Here is a 19,129-nt window from a genome sequence, read left to right on the forward strand (position 1 = left end):
TCATCAGACACCGTCATTATACCGGAGAGTAACATCATCAGACACCGTCATTATACCGGAGAGTAACATCATCAGACACCGTCATTATACCGGAGAGTAACATCATCAGACACTGTCATTATACCGGAGAGTAACATCATCAGACAGTGTCATTATACTGGAGAGTAACATCATCAGACAGTGTCATTATACCGGAGAGTAACATCATCAGACACTGTCATTATACCGGAGAGTAACATCATCAGACACTGTCATTATACCGGAGAGTAACATCATCAGACAGTGTCATTATACCGGAGAGTAACATCATCAGACACCGTCATTATACCGGAGAGTAACATCATCAGACAGTGTCATTATACCGGAGAGTAACATCATCAGACAGTGTCATTATACCGGAGAGTAACATCATCAGACACTGTCATTATACCGGAGAGTAACATCATCAGACACTGTCATTATACTGGAGAGTAACATCATCAGACACTGTCATTATACCGGAGTAACATCATCAGACACTGTCATTATACCGGAGTAACATCATCAGACAGTGTCATTATACCGGAGAGTAACATCATCAGACAGTGTCATTATACCGGAGAGTAACATCATCAGACACTGTCATTATACTGGAGAGTAACATCATCAGACAGTGTCATTATACCGGAGAGTAACATCATCAGACACCGTCATTATACCGGAGAGTAACATCATCAGACACTGTCATTATACCGGAGAGTAACATCATCAGACACTGTCATTATACCGGAGAGTAACATCATCAGACAGTGTCATTATACCGGAGAGTAACATCATCAGACAGTGTCATTATACCGGAGAGTAACATCATCAGACAGTGTCATTATACCGGAGAGTAACATCATCAGACACTGTCATTATACCGGAGAGTAACATCATCAGACAGTGTCATTATACCGGAGAGTAACATCATCAGACACTGTCATTATACCGGAGAGTAACATCATCAGACAGTGTCATTATACCGGAGAGTAACATCAGACAGTGTCATTATACCGGAGTAACATCATCAGACAGTGTCATTATACCGGAGAGTAACATCATCAGACAGTGTCATTATACCGGAGAGTAACATCAGACACTGTCATTATACTGGAGAGTAACATCATCAGACAGTGTCATTATACCGGAGAGTAACATCATCAGACACCGTCATTATACCGGAGAGTAACATCATCAGACACTGTCATTATACCGGAGAGTAACATCATCAGACACTGTCATTATACCGGAGAGTAACATCATCAGACAGTGTCATTATACCGGAGAGTAACATCATCAGACAGTGTCATTATACCGGAGAGTAACATCATCAGACACTGTCATTATACCGGAGAGTAACATCATCAGACAGTGTCATTATACCGGAGAGTAACATCATCAGACACTGTCATTATACCGGAGAGTAACATCATCAGACAGTGTCATTATACCGGAGAGTAACATCAGACAGTGTCATTATACCGGAGAGTAACATCATCAGACACTGTCATTATACCGGAGAGTAACATCATCAGACAGTGTCATTATACCGGAGAGTAACATCATCAGACACTGTCATTATACCGGAGAGTAACATCATCAGACAGTGTCATTATACCGGAGAGTAACATCATCAGACACCGTCATTATACCGGAGAGTAACATCATCAGACAGTGTCATTATACCGGAGAGTAACATCATCAGACAGTGTCATTATACCGGAGAGTAACATCATCAGACACTGTCATTATACCGGAGAGTAACATCATCAGACACTGTCATTATACTGGAGAGTAACATCATCAGACACTGTCATTATACCGGAGTAACATCATCAGACACTGTCATTATACCGGAGTAACATCATCAGACAGTGTCATTATACCGGAGAGTAACATCATCAGACAGTGTCATTATACCGGAGAGTAACATCAGACACTGTCATTATACTGGAGAGTAACATCATCAGACAGTGTCATTATACCGGAGAGTAACATCATCAGACAGTGTCATTATACCGGAGAGTAACATCATCAGACACTGTCATTATACCGGAGAGTAACATCATCAGACAGTGTCATTATACCGGAGAGTAACATCTTCAGACACTGTCATTATACCGGAGAGTAACATCATCAGACACTGTCATTATACTGGAGAGTAACATCATCAGACAGTGTCATTATACCGGAGAGTAACATCATCAGACACCGTCATTATACCGGAGAGTAACATCATCAGACACTGTCATTATACCGGAGAGTAACATCATCAGACACTGTCATTATACCGGAGAGTAACATCATCAGACAGTGTCATTATACCGGAGAGTAACATCATCAGACACCGTCATTATACCGGAGAGTAACATCATCAGACACTGTCATTATACCGGAGTAACATCATCAGACAGTGTCATTATACCGGAGAGTAACATCATCAGACAGTGTCATTATACCGGAGAGTAACATCATCAGACACTGTCATTATACTGGACAGTAACATCATCAGACACTGTCATTATACCGGAGAGTAACATCATCAGACACTGTCATTATACTGGAGTGTAACATCATCAGACACCGTCATTATACCGGAGAGTAACATCATCAGACACTGTCATTATACCGGAGTAACATCATCAGACAGTGTCATTATACCGGAGAGTAACATCATCAGACACTGTCATTATACCGGAGAGTAACATCATCAGACACTGTCATTATACCGGAGAGTAACATCATCAGACACCGTCATTATACTGGAGAGTAACATCATCAGACAGTGTCATTATACCGGAGAGTAACATCATCAGACAGTGTCATTATACTGGAGAGTAACATCATCAGACAGTGTCATTATACCGGAGAGTAACATCATCAGACACTGTCATTATACCGGAGAGTAACATCATCAGACACTGTCATTATACCGGAGAGTAACATCATCAGACACTGTCATTATACCGGAGAGTAACATCATCAGACACCGTCATTATACTGGAGAGTAACATCATCAGACACTGTCATTATACCGGAGAGTAACATCATCAGACACCGTCATTATACTGGAGAGTAACATCATCAGACAGTGTCATTATACCGGAGAGTAACATCATCAGACAGTGTCATTATACCGGAGAGTAACATCATCAGACACCGTCATTATACCGGAGAGTAACATCATCAGACACTGTCATTATACCGGAGAGTAACATCATCAGACAGTGTCATTATACCGGAGAGTAACATCATCAGACAGTGTCATTATACCGGAGAGTAACATCATCAGACAGTGTCATTATACCGGAGAGTAACATCATCAGACACTGTCATTATACCGGAGAGTAACATCATCAGACACTGTCATTATACCGGAGTAACATCATCAGACACTGTCATTATACCGGAGAGTAACATCATCAGACACTGTCATTATACCGGAGTAACATCATCAGACAGTGTCATTATACCGGAGAGTAACATCATCAGACAGTGTCATTATACCGGAGAGTAACATCATCAGACACTGTCATTATACTGGAGAGTAACATCATCAGACAGTGTCATTATACCGGAGAGTAACATCATCAGACAGTGTCATTATACCGGAGAGTAACATCATCAGACACTGTCATTATACCGGAGAGTAACATCATCAGACACCGTCATTATACCGGAGTAACATCATCAGACACTGTCATTATACTGGAGAGTAACATCATCAGACAGTGTCATTATACCGGAGAGTAACATCATCAGACACCGTCATTATACCGGAGAGTAACATCATCAGACAGCACGGGTGCAGAATATATGAGCAGGGCGCCAACATGGGTGTGAAGGACAAACAATAAATAATACAAGTATTTCCCTTCAGTTCCTCTTCCCAATGAGCGCTGCTGCCCGGCTCGGGTGACCTGATCATTGCTGTGCCCGGCTCGGGGGACCTGATCATTGCTGTGCCCGGCTCGGGGGACCTGATCATTGCTGTGCCCGGCTCGGGTGACCTGATCATTGCTGTGCCCGGCTCGGGTGACCTGATCATTGCTGTGCCCGGCTCGGGTGACCTGATCATTGCTGTGCCCGGCTCGGGTGACCTGATCATTGCTGTGCCCGGCTCGGGTGACCTGATCATTGCTGTGCCCGGCTCGGGTGACCTGATCATTGCTGTGCCCGGCTCGGGTGACTTGATCATTGCTGTGCCCGGCTCGGGTGACCTGATCATTGCTGTGCCCGGCTCGGGTGACCTGATCATTGCTGTGCCCGGCTCGGTTGACCTGATCATTGCTGTGCCCGGCTCGGTTGACCTGATCATTGCTGTGCCCGGCTCGGGTGACCTGATCATTGCTGTGCCCGGCTCGGGTGACCTGATCATTGCTGTGCCCGGCTCGGGGGACCTGATCATTGCTGTGCCCGGCTCGGTTGACCTGATCATTGCTGTGCCCGGCTCGGTTGACCTGATCATTGCTGTGCCCGGCTCGGGGGACCTGATCATTGCTGTGCCCGGCTCGGGTGACCTGATCATTGCTGCGCCCTGCTCATCCCTTCATGTTGCACTCGTGAGCGGTGCTGAATTAGTGGGTATCTGTAAATCTATCATAGTGACATATCTGTGAACCTGTGACATTGAGCTGCTCTCACCTGAGTCTCTCTCTTCTTGTTCTTCCCCAGTCTGTGCTGATTCTTAAGATTAAAGAGAAAAAATAGCAATTAGACCTACCGGTAATTGTATTTCCAGGAATCCATCATGACAGCACTACAGGAGGTTGCCCTCTTGACCTCTGTAGGGACAGGAAGACAGAGAGGTTAAAAGGCCCCTCCCACCACCCACTTGCCAGTGTTTTTCAGTTACTACACCAGGATGGATGCCACCCGATTTTATTTCTAGGGATAATAACTGACATGTTAATTGCACAAATCAGAATTCAATCAGGGAGGGATGTAATGGTGCTGTCATGATGGATTCCTGGAAATACAATTACCGGTAGGTCTAATTGCCATTTTCCAGTACATCCCTCATGACAGCACTACAGGAGCAATACCAGATTATAATGCTCCGGCCGGGACTACGGATTGAAGGACTTTCCATCCAAAACTTAAATCCGTATCGGACAGAACATCGAGTCTATAATGTTTGTAAAACGTATGATGGCTTGACCAGGTGGCAGCTCTGCAGATTTGGTCCATAGAGGCTTCTCTTCTTTCTGCCCAGGATGCCGAGACTGCCCTCATTGAATGGGCTCTGATGCCTTGTGGGGCACATAGTCCTTGGGACTTGTAGGCTTCTTGTATGGTGGTTTTTACCCATCTCGCTAGAGAGCCTTTCTTTCCTCTATTCTTTCCCCCAAACAGGACAAATAGATTTTTATCTCGTCTCCAGGAGGAGGTTCTATCCAGATACTGAAGAATTGTTCGCCTGACATCCAGGCAATGGAATTTTTCTTCTTGTTGGTGTTTTGGATCTGGATAAAAGGAAGGCAGAATTATTTCTTGTTCTCTATGGAAAGCAGTAGATACCTTTGGAATAAAGGAGGGGTCCAGCTTTAGGATGATCTTATCCTCTTGTACTTTTAGGTACGGTTCTATGACTGACAGAGATTGGATTTCTCCAATCCTTCTTGCTGAAGTAATAGCGACTAAGAATGCAGCTTTTAGAGTTAAAAAATGCACACTAATTGTGTCGAGCGGCTCAAAGGGGGGCTCACAAAGAGTCGTTAACACCACATTCACATCCCAGGTAGGAACGGATTTCTTTAGGGAAGGTTTCAGTTTAGAGACCGCTTGGGTGAATCTTCTGATCCACCGATGTTCAGCCAGAGGAGTGTTAAAAAAATTACCTAAGGCTGAAATCTGTACTTTTAAGGTACCTAGGGCTAAGTCCTTTTTTGAATCCCGATTGTAAGAAATCTAGGATTTTCGCAATGTTGGGAGAAAAGGGGTCTGGTCCTGGGATTCCATGCCAGGAACAGAATTTCTTCCAAATCTTTTGATAGATTTTAGAGGTAACTTCTTTATGACTTGATAAGATAGTTGAAATTACCTCGTCTGACAGACCGTGGTTCCTCAAGATCTGCCTTTCAGGATCCAGGCTGACAATTTCAGAGTTTCTATTCCCTGGAAGAATAAGGGACCCTGGGAGAGAAGATTCTCCCTGGCTGGGAGCATGATAGGGTCTTCCAACGCTAGGTATTGTACGATTGGAAACCAACTTCTTTTTGGCCAATAGGGAAGAATAATGATGAGCTTTGTCAAATCTTCCTGGATTTTTCTTAATACCATTGGTATTAGAGGAAACGGAGGAAAGGCATAGGCCAGATCCATGTCCCAGGGTTGGGACAATGCATCTACTCCCAATGGGTTGTCTCTGAGATTTAGGGAGAAGAATGTCTCTACTTGAGTGTTCTTCCTCGTGGCAAACAGGTCTATTTGTGGATAACCCCAATTTCGGGTTAGGGACAGAAAGACTTCCCTGTTTAGGGACCATTCTCCAGGGTCTACTTTTTCCCGACTCAGGAAATCTGCTGATAGGTTCTCTGAGCCTTTTAGGTGGACTGCCGTGACTGATAGGACGTTTTCTTCTGCCCAACTGAAAATTTGTGTAGAGAGGGCCTGAAGAAGGTGTCTTGTTCCCCCTTGATGGCGAAGAAAGGACACTGCTGTCGTGTTGTCCGATAAAATTCTTATATGCTTCCCTTTTATAGTGGGTGAAGCTCTTATAAGTGTCTCCCATATGGCTCTTAGTTCTTTGAAGTTTGAGGACATCCTCTTCATTTGAACAGTCCATGTGCCCTGAAAGTGTTGGTCTTGGATTACTGACCCTCAGCCGTGTTTGCTGGCATCTGTGGTAATCACTACATAAGGAGAAGTTCTCCAGGGGACTCCCTTGTCTATGTTGTTTGTGCAGAGCCACCACAGGAGGGATGATTTCACAGTCTCGGAAATTTGAATTTTTAAATTCAGGGAGTTTTGTTTTCGATTCCCACCGGGACAAGATCAGATTCTGTAAGGGTCTGGAGTGAAATTGGCTCCATGGAATAGATTGGATGCAAGACGTCATCATTCCCAACATCCGCATACATTCCCTTATGGAACAGGCGTCTTTCCCCCAAAATTTTCTTACTTCAGCCAGTAGGAGTATTTTTTCTCTCTTGGGAGGAAGGAATGTTGAAGGGAGGAGTCCAGCAGTACTCCTAAGAAGACCTTCTGTTTCTGGGGAGGAAGACTCGACTTCTGAAAGTTGATTATCCATCCCAATTCTTGTAGGAGGGAAAGAACCTGTGACCGATGACTGACTAAGATAGCCGGAGTATCTGCTGTCAACAAGAAGTCGTCTAGATATGGTATAATTACTATACCTTGACTTCTTATGAATGCCATGATCTCTGCCATAATTTTTGTAAAAATTCTGGGGGCGGAGGAAAGGCCGAAGGGGAGGCAGACAAACTGGAAGTGGAGAATGGAAGGACCGTCCTGAACTGCGAATCTGAGGAATCTCTGGTACGCGGGGTGGATAGGAACGTGATAATACGCATCCTTTAAATCGATCGTACACATTGATGCCTCTTCCCTTAAAGGAACAGTGTCATCACAAATTTATTTTTCATATGTTAAAGATGTTAGTGCTTTATTAAAAACGTTTATATTTGTGTGTTTGTGTTTTACTTTTTCTTATTTTTACACTTTTTCTTCCCTATGGGGGCTGCCATTTTTTGTTCCATTTCTGTGTGTGTCGATTAACGACACATACAGACATGGAATACGGCAGCCACAGTCCCATAGGGACTGCGAACGGCTCCCGTCCCATCCACTTCTGTGTACGCCGTCTGTGTGGGAACTGCGCATGCGCCGCTCCCACACAGTCCAATTTGAAATTGGCGCCGTCCGGCGCCATTTTCCTGTGGACCGGAAGTCGCGGCCGGACAGTAAGATTACTACTTCCGGTCGCGGCTTCCGGACTTGTGCACTTGGACCAGCGGCAGCAGACGGAGCGGACGGGCCGGAGGGAGCCGCGGCGGCAGGAGCAGGTAAGAGATTTCAATGTATGTTCGTGTTTGTGTACGTTTACTACTGTATGTTAACCTACTACACTGTGTGTTAGCTCAAAAAATGGCGACACACAGTGTAGGAGGTTAGACCGTTCAAACCCCTCGTTTATCCCGGCACTAGCCAGGATAAAGGAGGGGGGGATGCTGAGAGCTCACTAGAGCGAGGGCTTTTTACCCAATTTTGCAGCAAAAAGCAATGTGGTTGCTTTACCACATGCAATGCTGCAATTTTGGGAATAGCTCCATCAAGTGACCAGCAATGGGAAATATTATAAATTAGAATCTAATTTATAATATTTCCTGACTCGTGAAAAAAATAAAAAAAATTTGAACAATGTTTAATCACCTACACACTAAATGTTTAACTAAAAAAAAAAAACATGTTTTTCTGGCAACACATTCCCTTTAATAGAGGAATAGTCGATCTGATAGACTCCATCTTGAATTTCCAATAATTCACCCATTTGTTTAGGACCTTCAGGTTGATTATTGTCCTGTAGGAACAGTTTGGTTTTTTGACCAAGAAGATTTTTGAATAGTGGCCTTTGCATATTTCGTTGTGGGGAACTGGAGAAATGGCTCTCAATTGGAGTAGTTTCTGGACGTCCTGGATAAGGATCTGATGATCTTTTGCTTGGTACTGGGTTATTAGGAATTTCTCTGGAGGAATGGAGGAAAATTCTATTTTGTATCCTTCTTCTATTATCTTTAGAACCCAGGGGTTCTGGGTTATTCTCGACCATCTGGGATAAAAATGTAGGAGTCTTCCCCCCACGCTCTTGGCGTCATTGCTTTGAGGGCTGGAATGAATTATTTGGGTTAAGGAGATATCCTCGACCCCTTTTCCCTTTGGGGTAACTCCAGCGACCGGACTTCCCTTTCCCGCTGTAGTTCTGTAAGGTAGGATCCCTCTGTTGGCGAAATCTTCCAAACTGAGGGGGTTTTTTTGGTTTCTCTTCAGGAAACCCCTTTTTCCTATCTGCTGCATTCTCCAGCATGTTATCCAGGAGAGGACCGAACATTAGAGACCCTGTAAATGGGATAGAACACAGTTTGTTCTTGGACTTCGTATCTCCTGACCACATTTTGAGCCATAATGCTCTTCTAGCAGCATTTGAGAGAGCCCCATTCCTGGCAGCAAATCTAATAGATTCTGCTGAAGCGTCTACCAAGAATCCGGTTGCCATCTTTAGTAAAGGGTAGAGATTCTAATAGATCTTGTCGTGATGTCTTCATCATCAAATGGGTCTCCAGCTGGTTTAACCATATAAACATTGCTCTTGCTACTGATGTGGCCGCGATATTAGTTGAGATCAAGGCAGAGGAAGATTCCCACGCTCTTTTCAGTAGCCCGTCTGCCTTTCGGTCCATGGCGTCCCTCAACTGAGAGGAATCTTCAAATGGGATTGAGTTTTTTTTTAGCAACCCTGGCGACTGGGACATCTACTTTTGGGATCTCATCCCAAGGCTTAGTGTCCTCTGGATCAAAGAGAAGTCTGTTTTTAAAAGCTCTTGAAATGAAGAGCCTTTTTTCTGAATCTTCCCACTCAGTTGTCACCATTCTTTTAAGATTTTCGTTTACCGGAAAAACCCTTGTTTTCTTTTCCGTTAGACCTCCAAACATCTCATCCTGGATGGTATGTGGTTGGTCTTCTTCGGGAATATCCATAGTTTCCCGTATTGCTTGAATTAAGGTATCCGACATCTCGGAAGAGAAGAAATTTTTTTTCTCTTGAGTGGAAGAAGTTGAAGGCAAGAGTTCCTCTCCTTCTAACTCATCCTCCGATAGGTAATAGCACTCCTGCTCAGAGTCAGACCCCTGAGAAGGACAATATTTTTGATCCACTTCAATCCGTGGTCTTTTTGCCCGGGAGTGTGAGGGAGTTTCTTGCGGAGGGGCTAGGGAGGCTACTGACTGACCGACTTCTTCACGAATCATAGCCCTAAGTTCAGACATGAACGTTGGTTTTTCCTCCTTTAGTATTTTTGCAATACAATCCTGACACAATTGTTTTCTATGGGACTCTGGCAATTTTTTTGCACAAGTCGCACATTTTTTAACCTACTTTTTATCAGTTTGTCTCTGAGAGGAATCTTTTTCCTAGAGAAAACAGAAGGTAGGTAAAGTATGGTGTACATACATAAGGAGTCATAACCCTTACCCAAGGGTGAGACTCACGTGACCCTGGGACATATCTGGAGTTCCATCAGGACGAGGAAGTTCCATACCGCGACAGGTAACAGGCAATGCAATATGCAATCCACGAAAATAATCCAAGTTAGAGTTATCAGCTCTAACTACATACCTGTGCGTGTCCCTTTAAATGCGGGCGTTTTGAATTTCCCGCCTTCCAAGATAGACGCAGACCGAAAGTAGTGCAACGTCATTTCCGGTCGGCTATTCGTCCAGCGTGTACCTGGAGTGCAGCCGCCATAGCCGGCGACTGAGGCTTGCTATGCGGTGCAGCGAGGATCCCTGCCGGTGCGTCCATGCCTATGGAGCTGCCGGTCCCCGCCTGGTCCGCGGCCCGGCCGAAGCCTGCTTGGGAAATCCCAGCCCCCACACACTACCAGAACCCTGCCTAGGATTCCTCCGGTATGTGTCTCAGGGAGGGAGCTAAGGGACCCGTCGTTTGAGGGGTGTTAGCCTGGGCTTTAGAAGGAAGAGAAGGGGGAGTGCACGGACCCCCCAATCTTGCCCCCTGCCCGAGTTTCTTTCCTGCACCAATACAGGAGCGACGATCTCTGCTCCTGACCCTTGTGGGGACAGGAAGAACACTGGCAAGGGGTGGTGGGAGGGGCCTTTTAACCTCTCTGTCTTCCTGTCCCTACAGAGGTCAATAGGGCAACCTCCTGTAGTGCTGTCATGAGGGATGTACTGGAAATAAAAAATAAATCAGACATTTGCACTCGGTTGATGAGGCGGAGCACACAGGGATCGGACATCCAGCCCCGCCGGCTCCTGCAACAACATCGCCATAAAGCGGAAACGGAGGATCCAACCAGCCTGATATAAACCAATCCTAATCACCGAGTCATGTGATGTACGGGAGCGGCGGGGAGTCGGCTTTATTCACTGGACAACCCCTTTAACCCCTAACAGTCTCATTAAAATTGGAAATACCATCCGGAAAAGGTCACTTTTTATTGTAGATTTTTAATTCTTATCTGAAGTAAATAGAGTTAACACAGATAGAGATCACTAACCAACGTGTCCCCCCTGTGCTGCAGCGGTAAGAACATCCCTATTTCTCGTCGTTTGTGGGAAAAGTTGTCGTTTCGGTAGGAACCATTTTGGGGTACATAGAAGATATTGAACAACTTTTTGTAAAAAATTTTTGAGGGTAGCAGAAAAAACACTGAAATTTTAGCATTGATTTTGAGATTTACTTTTCAGGCTTTCATCGTGCGGTATAAATAACATGATCACTTTATTGCAGGGGTCGTTGTTACAGCAACTCCACATTTATATCGTTTTTTACTATTTTTGCACAATAAAAACCCTTTTGACAGATTATTTGTTTTTGTGTCGCCGCATTCAGAGACAAGGACCATTGTTATTTGTCCCTTGAAGGAGCTTATTTTTTGTGCAATTACTTGTAGTTTTCATTGGTATCATTTTGGGGCACATACGACTTTTTGATCACTTTTTATTCCTGTTTTTGGAGAGAAGATGAAGAGAAAACAGCGGTCATGGAATCTGGATTTTTTTTACGGCGTTCACTGTGCAAGATAAATAACATTTTCATTTTATAGCGCAGGTCATTACTGATGTGGTGATACCATATATGTGGTTTTTTTATTACACTTTTTAAAAAATCAAACTACATAAAGGGGGAAAAAAAGTTTTTTCTTTAATTTTATTTATTTAGGATTTTTATTTTTTTTTACTTTTCTAATCACTTTTTGACTTATTTGGTCGGTTGTGGAAATAACAACTTAATTAGGCGCACAGGAGTAAGTAAAAAAAATATATAACGAAACAATCAGAGATGAGGGGGGGGATAATATGCACAAACCTTCTTGTTAGTCCTCCCCTAGGGTCATCTGAAGTCATACAGGGACAGGAGGAGGATCACAGGTCCCTGCTGTCAGCACCTCCTACCTCCGCCCTTCCCACAGGCAGAAGTGTAAAACGAACTCCAGTTCCCACTTTAAGCTGCTCTTGCTCGGCTAGATTGGGGTGAGAGACACTATTTTGGTTTTATTTTAAAGCCAAGCCTGAGCTGGAGCCCCTGTAGTGGGATCCCTCTGTAGTCCACTGCTGGCCTGAGCTGGAGCCCCTCTTTAGTGGGATCCCTCTGTAGTCCACTGCTGGCCTGAGCTGGAGCCCCTGTAGTGGGACCCCTCTGTAGTCCACTGCTGGCCTGAGCTGGAGCCCCTCTTTAGTGGGATCCCTCTGTAGTCCACTGCTGGCCTGAGCTGGAGCCCCTGTAGTGGGACCCCTCTGTAGTCCACTGCTGGCCTGAGCTGGAGCCCCTGTAGTGGGATCCCTCTGTAGTCCACTGCTGGCCTGAGCTGGAGCCCCTGTAGCGGGATCCCTCTGTAGTCCACTGCTGGCCTGAGCTGGAGCCCCTCTTTAGTGGGATCCCTCTGTAGTCCACTGCTGGCCTGAGCTGGAGCCCCTGTAGTGGGATCCCTCTGTAGTCCACTGCTGGCCTGAGCTGGAGCCCCTGTAGCGGGATCCCTCTGTAGTCCACTGCTGCCCTGAGCTGGAGCCCCTGTAGTGGGATCCCTCTGTAGTCCACTGCTGGCCTGAGCTGGAGCCCCTGTAGCGGGATCCCTCTGTAGTCCACTGCTGGCCTGAGCTGGAGCCCCTCTTTAGTGGGATCCCTCTGTAGTCCACTGCTGGCCTGAGCTGGAGCCCCTGTAGTGGGACCCCTCTGTAGTCCACTGCTGGCCTGAGCTGGAGCCCCTCTTTAGTGGGATCCCTCTGTAGTCCACTGCTGGCCTGAGCTGGAGCCCCTGTAGTGGGACCCCTCTGTAGTCCACTGCTGGCCTGAGCTGGAGCCCCTGTAGCGGGATCCCTCTGTAGTCCACTGCTGCCCTGAGCTGGAGCCCCTGTAGTGGGATCCCTCTGTAGTCCACTGCTGGCCTGAGCTGGAGCCCCCCTGTAGTGGGATCCCTCTGTAGTCCACTGCTGGCCTGAGCTGGAGCCCCTGTAGTGGGATCCCTCTGTAGTCCACTGCTGGCCTGAGCTGGAGCCCCTGTAGTGGGATCCCTCTGTAGTCCACTGCTGGCCTGAGCTGGAGCCCCCCTGTAGTGGGATCCCTCTGTAGTCCACTGCTGGCCTGAGCTGGAGCCCCTGTAGTGGGATCCCTCTGTAGTCCACTGCTGGCCTGAGCTGGAGCCCCCGTGTAGCGGGATCCCTCTGTAGTCCACTGCTGGCCTGAGCTGGAGCTCCTGTAGTGGGACCCCTCTGTAGTCCACTGCTGGCCTGAGCTGGAGCCCCTGTAGCGGGATCCCTCTGTAGTCCACTGCTGGCCTGAGCTGGAGCCCCCCTGTAGTGGGATCCCTCTGTAGTCCACTGCTGGCCTGAGCTGGAGCCCCTGTAGTGGGATCCCTCTGTAGTCCACTTCTGGCCTGAGCTGGAGCCCCCCTGTAGTGGGATCCCTCTGTAGTCCACTGCTGGCCTGAGCTGGAGCCCCTGTAGTGGGATCCCTCTGTAGTCCACTGCTGGCCTGAGCTGGAGCCCCCGTGTAGCGGGATCCCTCTGTAGTCCACTGCTGGCCTGAGCTGGAGCTCCTGTAGTGGGACCCCTCTGTAGTCCACTGCTGGCCTGAGCTGGAGCCCCTGTAGCGGGATCCCTCTGTAGTCCACTGCTGGCCTGAGCTGGAGCCCCTGTAGCGGGATCCCTCTGTAGTCCACTGCTGCCCTGAGCTGCAGCCCCTGTAGCGGGATCCCTCTGTAGTCCACTGCTGGCCTGAGCTGGAGCCCCCCTGTAGCGGGATCCCTCTGTAGTCCACTGCTGCCCTGAGCTGGAGCCCCTGTAGCGGGATCCCTCTGTAGTCCACTGCTGCCCTGAGCTGGAGCCCCTGTAGTGGGATCCCTCTGTAGTCCACTGCTGGCCTGAGCTGGAGCCCCTGTAGTGGGATCCCTCTGTAGTCCACTGCTAGCCTGAGCTGGAGCCCCTGTGTAGCGGGATCCCTCTGTAGTCCACTGCTGGCCTGAGCTGGAGCCCCCGTGTAGCGGGATCCCTCTGTAGTCCACTGCTGCCCTGAGCTGGAGCCCCTGTAGTGGGATCCCTCTGTAGTCCACTGCTGGCCTGAGCTGGAGCCCCCCTGTAGTGGGATCCCTCTGTAGTCCACTGCTGGCCTGAGCTGGAGCCCCTGTAGTGGGATCCCTCTGTAGTCCACTGCTGGCCTGAGCTGGAGCCCCCCTGTAGCGGGATCCCTCTGTAGTCCACTGCTGCCCTGAGCTGGAGCCCCCCTGTAGCGGGATCCCTCTGTAGTCCACTGCTGGCCTGAGCTGGAGCCCCCCTGTAGCGGGATCCCTCTGTAGTCCACTGCTGGCCTGAGCTGGAGCCCCCCTGTAGTGGGATCCCTCTGTAGTCCACTGCTGGCCTGAGCTGGAGCCCCCCTGTAGTGGGATCCCTCTGTAGTCCACTGCTGGCCTGAGCTGGAGCCCCTGTAGTGGGATCCCTCTGTAGTCCACTGCTGGCCTGAGCCCCCCTGTAGCGGGATCCCTCTGTAGTCCACTGCTGGCCTGAGCTGGAGCCCCCCTGTAGCGGGATCCCTCTGTAGTCCACTGCTGGCCTGAGCTGGAGCCCCTGTAGTGGGATCCCTCTGTAGTCCACTGCTGGCCTGAGCTGGAGCCCCCCTGTAGCGGGATCCCTCTGTAGTCCACTGCTGGCCTGAGCTGGAGCCCCTGTAGCGGGATCCCTCTGTAGTCCACTGCTGGCCTGAGCTGTGCTCGTCCTAAACAGTATTGTGCTTCTCCTGCTGAACGAGCACAGGGATAAGGAGTAGGGGGTTAAGATGAAGTCTTGTCTATCTGTTTACCATGAAATTATAAAATAGAAGGAAGATAAAGCCCTGCAGATGGAGCCGTATAGAGAAAACATATAGAATAATCACATACGTACCGAGGACACTGAAATGAATGATCTCGCTCCCTCCTCCCCGTCGATGAACCTCTGCAGAATACGTCCCAAAGTCTCCAACCTCCACATCCATAATCGTCAGTCCATCTCGCTGTACAACGAGCTTCTCCAGATGTAATGATTTTTTATGTAGGCTGATAATCATCAAGATCTCCTTGTTCTTCCATATAGCGATTAGTGTAAAGATCTTATCGAGATAAAAGATAACGCAGCAACAACAACGAAAGGGAGACCCTAAAGGAAACAGAAGATCGGAGAATCATCAGGAGGAACCGGACAGAAAATGTGTCTCCTGCCATAGACGACCCCTGTACTGCATATTAGACTAGTAGAGGGGCTTCTAGGTCAGGACCCTCAGGACAGCGCTAGAGGACGGGCAGCAGTGATTTCAGTGTATTCAGTGTACAGATAACTCCACCATATGAGAGGAAGCCCCTGAAATGATCTTATAAAAGGGAACGGGACGCTGGAGCGCGATCACAGAGAATTTATCACCAGGACAGACCCCGTGTAACAGGTGCCTGAGGAGGACCGAGCCGGGGGAGGGGGCCGGAGCAGAAAGTGCGCGCTATACGTCCTATATGTCCTGTCACAGAAAAATATCTACATAGAAATCAATGCAAATCTCTGTATAACGTTTAGTAACGTAAAGGGGTCGTCTGGTCGTGGGGCGATGATTCATACTGATGACCTATTATCAGGAAGGGCCATCAGTATATGATCGGTGGGGGTCCGACACCTGGAGCCCGCACCGATCAGCTGCTCCGGGGCCGGAAACTAAGCAAGGTCGCTGCTGGAAGCAGAAGGCTCCGCACACTGTATAGCGGCCGTGCTGCACTCACGTGAACAGGAGCAGAGCTGCAGTAACCAGCGCGGCCGCCATACAGTGTACTGCGCTACCGATACCGCCAACTGCATTACTCCCGGTGAAAGACAGGACAGATGAGCGGTGCGGGGTCCGGGTGTCAAACCCCCACCGATCATATACTGATGACTTATAGGATAGTATGAGGAACCGCCATATGACCAGACTACCTCTTTAAAGGCTCTGCAAATTATTTCGCACACTTTTTTAAAAAAAATAAAACAACTTATTATGGGATTTTAGACTTCAAAATTAGTTTTAATGAAAAAAATTATAATTATTTTTGAGATACAGCTGCCATGTATCCTGTGTATATATAGCTGTAATCCGTCAGGTCAGCGGGACTGACGGCTTCGGTGAACGCTGGTCCTTTATGTCTCTAACACGCAGGATCCGCCTGTTAACAATCACATCTAAGTTCATGACCTCAGGGACACGCAGGACCCGCTGTCACCGAAGCCGTCAGTCCCACTAACATTGACGGATTCGGTTCTGAGTGCTAGATACAGCTTCTATGTATCTGGGATCTATAGAAGCTGCATCTCAAGAAAATAACATTATTGTCATAAAAAAACAAATACTCATCTGTGTAAAATACCCCGTCACATCGGTTCATTAAAAAAAAAAAGCATAATGTGCCCTTAGGCCGTGTTCAGACTTTGCAGAATTTTTCCGCTGCAAATGTTGGTGCAGATTTGGGGCAATTACGCAATGAATCTGCAGCAACATTTGTATATTTGACAGGTAATTCAGACTTTGCAGATATCACAGGGACTGGTCACAGATTTCAGTTTTTGCATTGAAAAGGCTGAAATCCGCAGAGAAATTCCGCTTATTCTCCGCAACGTCATGAGCTGCTGCGGAGGGAAAATTCTGCACCGCGGCCTGTGGTTCGCAGCGTCTGAACTAACTTGCCTAAAAATGTATAGAAAGAAATGTAAAAAACGACCGCAGGAGAATTCCACTGCAATTCCACCACGTGTGAACATGGCCTAACCGTAAGAACTGAAAGGCTGCACTGTGCGTGTCTGTCTGTGCGCGCGTGTCTGTCTGTGCGCGTGTTTGTGCGCGTGTGTCTGTGTGTCTGTGTGGGGGGGGGGGGTATCCAGCCTTTTCCTAGGGGAATATTTCAGATGTGCAGATGGAGGGGCATTTGGTTTGTGGTAATAGAGTGCCACACACGAGGCGGAGGTCACATATACAACGTTTTCCTTCGGACTCACCTCCTGCTTTGAGATTTTTCTTTTCAACTTCAGAATCCGGAGCTCCTAAAACGGGACAAACATGAAGATTCATTGGTAAATGATACGTTTCCGTCCATCAGACCTTCACAATTCCAGAATACGACAAATACTGCGGAGCTGCGATCATTGACAGCGTGGGATCTCTCATCACCTCAGCGTTCTGGTGGAGGGGGCTGTATTACCTCTCACATATAGTCGTGTACCCCCCCCCCTCCTCCTACATTTCACTTATTATTGCTTGTCTGTCATATAACATAGGAACAAAATGATGCGGCGCTCATATCCCCCGCGTGTAATACTGACCGGCCGCGAACGCTTCCCGGGATTTCCCGTATGATTTACATGAAGCTTAACCCCTTGTGTACCCCTGTTGGTATTCCGGCAGGAGTCGGGGTACTCATCATTTATTAACTTGTATTGCGCTCTTGTGCCGGGGCGATCAATGATTTTTGGGACTTGGTGCAGTATAAATAACAGGACGTATATTCTGCCGGTCGTTACGACTACGATGATATTTGGACTTTGATTTTGTAAATGAAGTAAAACAAACAAACTTTTCATTGAGAAATAAATTCTCTTTTCTTTTTACTTTGGACAGATCTTTGATAGACTTGACCTTCCTTGTATTGCTGAGGGTTCAGTTCCTGCTCTGATATAAAGCAATAATCCAGCAGTTTACGATTTATTTACATATTGAAATGTGACGTCAACCAGACCGAGAAGGTGGACACATTAGTACCACAAAGCCGTCATGTCCTGAGGGTTTGCTACAATGTATCAGTGCAGGTAGTCAAGGCTGTGTAGTCCAGAGGATTGTGTAGACTGGATACACTGTAATAAACCCACAGCTGTATAAGCAGGACTAAGTCCGGACAGGTTTTCAGTCTCCTGACGTGAACAAGAATGTTTCCATTCATTGACAGAAGGCACAGATATAGCAAATAATGAGGAAACTGAAACCCAAAGTCTGTTAGAAAGCGGTGGAACTTTTCATGATCACATAAATCTGGACAGTCCCGTCATTGGTGGATCGTTCCTGACTGCAATAATCAACAGGACGCAAAACCGCGAAGTCAGCTAAGGAGGACCCTACGCAGGAAAACAGGGGATTATGGGTGGGGGGCGCGCGTTGTCCGGGGGATACCGGTCCGGTGAGAACACAGCGCAGTATTTACTGAACTTTTACTGACAGTGAGGTGGGGAGATGTAATAATGAGGTGATGTCGGGGCCGTGCGGGGTGCAGGGCGGATCCTCGGGTCACAATACTCGCACTAAACACACTCACCAGGTTTCGGTTGGAAGATTTGTGAAATCCTTTCTATAAGAGAAGAAGAGAAAATGTATTAAACAGAAGCTCCTGGTGATCTATAGCGGGCACGATCAGTCTGTTATGGAGGTACTGTGTCTGGCTATGGGGGCACTCAGTCTGTTATAATGGTACAATGACTGGTTATGTTATGGCAAGCACTGCACTCACAGTCTGATATGGAGGTACTGTGGCTGGCTCTGATATGGAGGTACTGTGGCTGGCTCTGATATGGAGGTACTGTGGCTGGCTCTGATATGGGGGCACTATCAACCTTTTATGGATGAACTATAGCAGGACATGAGAAGCAATATATACCTGTTATGGAGGTACTATTGATGGCACTTTAATGTGGGCACTACCAGTGGGTTGTGGAGGTACTATGGCTGTCTCTGTTATTGATATATATATACATACAGTGTGAGGCAGTACGGTCTGAGTGTATGTATACATACAGTGTGAGGCAGTACGGTCTATGAGTATATACAGTGAAGGAAGTAAGTATTTGATCCCTTGCTGATTTTGTAAGTTTGCCCGCTGTC

At 47.4% G+C, this 19,129-nt stretch overlaps 1 protein-coding gene across 4 annotated transcripts in view; it reads right to left on the reverse strand.

Annotated features, from left to right (window-relative positions):
* Positions 1 to 19,129, reverse strand: part of CD58 (CD58 molecule) — an 84,776-nt gene that overhangs the window by 32,573 nt on the left and 33,074 nt on the right. For 3 of the 4 annotated variants that reach the window (XM_075854736.1, XM_075854734.1, XM_075854732.1), the window contains 4 exons: positions 18,567 to 18,599; positions 17,260 to 17,304; positions 15,154 to 15,405; positions 4,666 to 4,707 (listed from right to left, as the gene is read on the reverse strand). In XM_075854736.1, coding sequence (XP_075710851.1) covers positions 4,666 to 4,707; positions 15,154 to 15,405; positions 17,260 to 17,304; positions 18,567 to 18,599 — 372 coding nt within the window. The remainder of the gene's footprint in view (positions 1 to 4,665; positions 4,708 to 15,153; positions 15,406 to 17,259; positions 17,305 to 18,566; positions 18,600 to 19,129) is intronic. The other variant, XM_075854735.1, reaches the window with a different exon arrangement.

The sequence above is a fragment of the Rhinoderma darwinii genome, chromosome 2, assembly GCF_050947455.1.
Source record: "Rhinoderma darwinii isolate aRhiDar2 chromosome 2, aRhiDar2.hap1, whole genome shotgun sequence".
In the NCBI taxonomy this organism is placed as follows: Eukaryota; Metazoa; Chordata; class Amphibia; order Anura; family Rhinodermatidae; genus Rhinoderma; species Rhinoderma darwinii.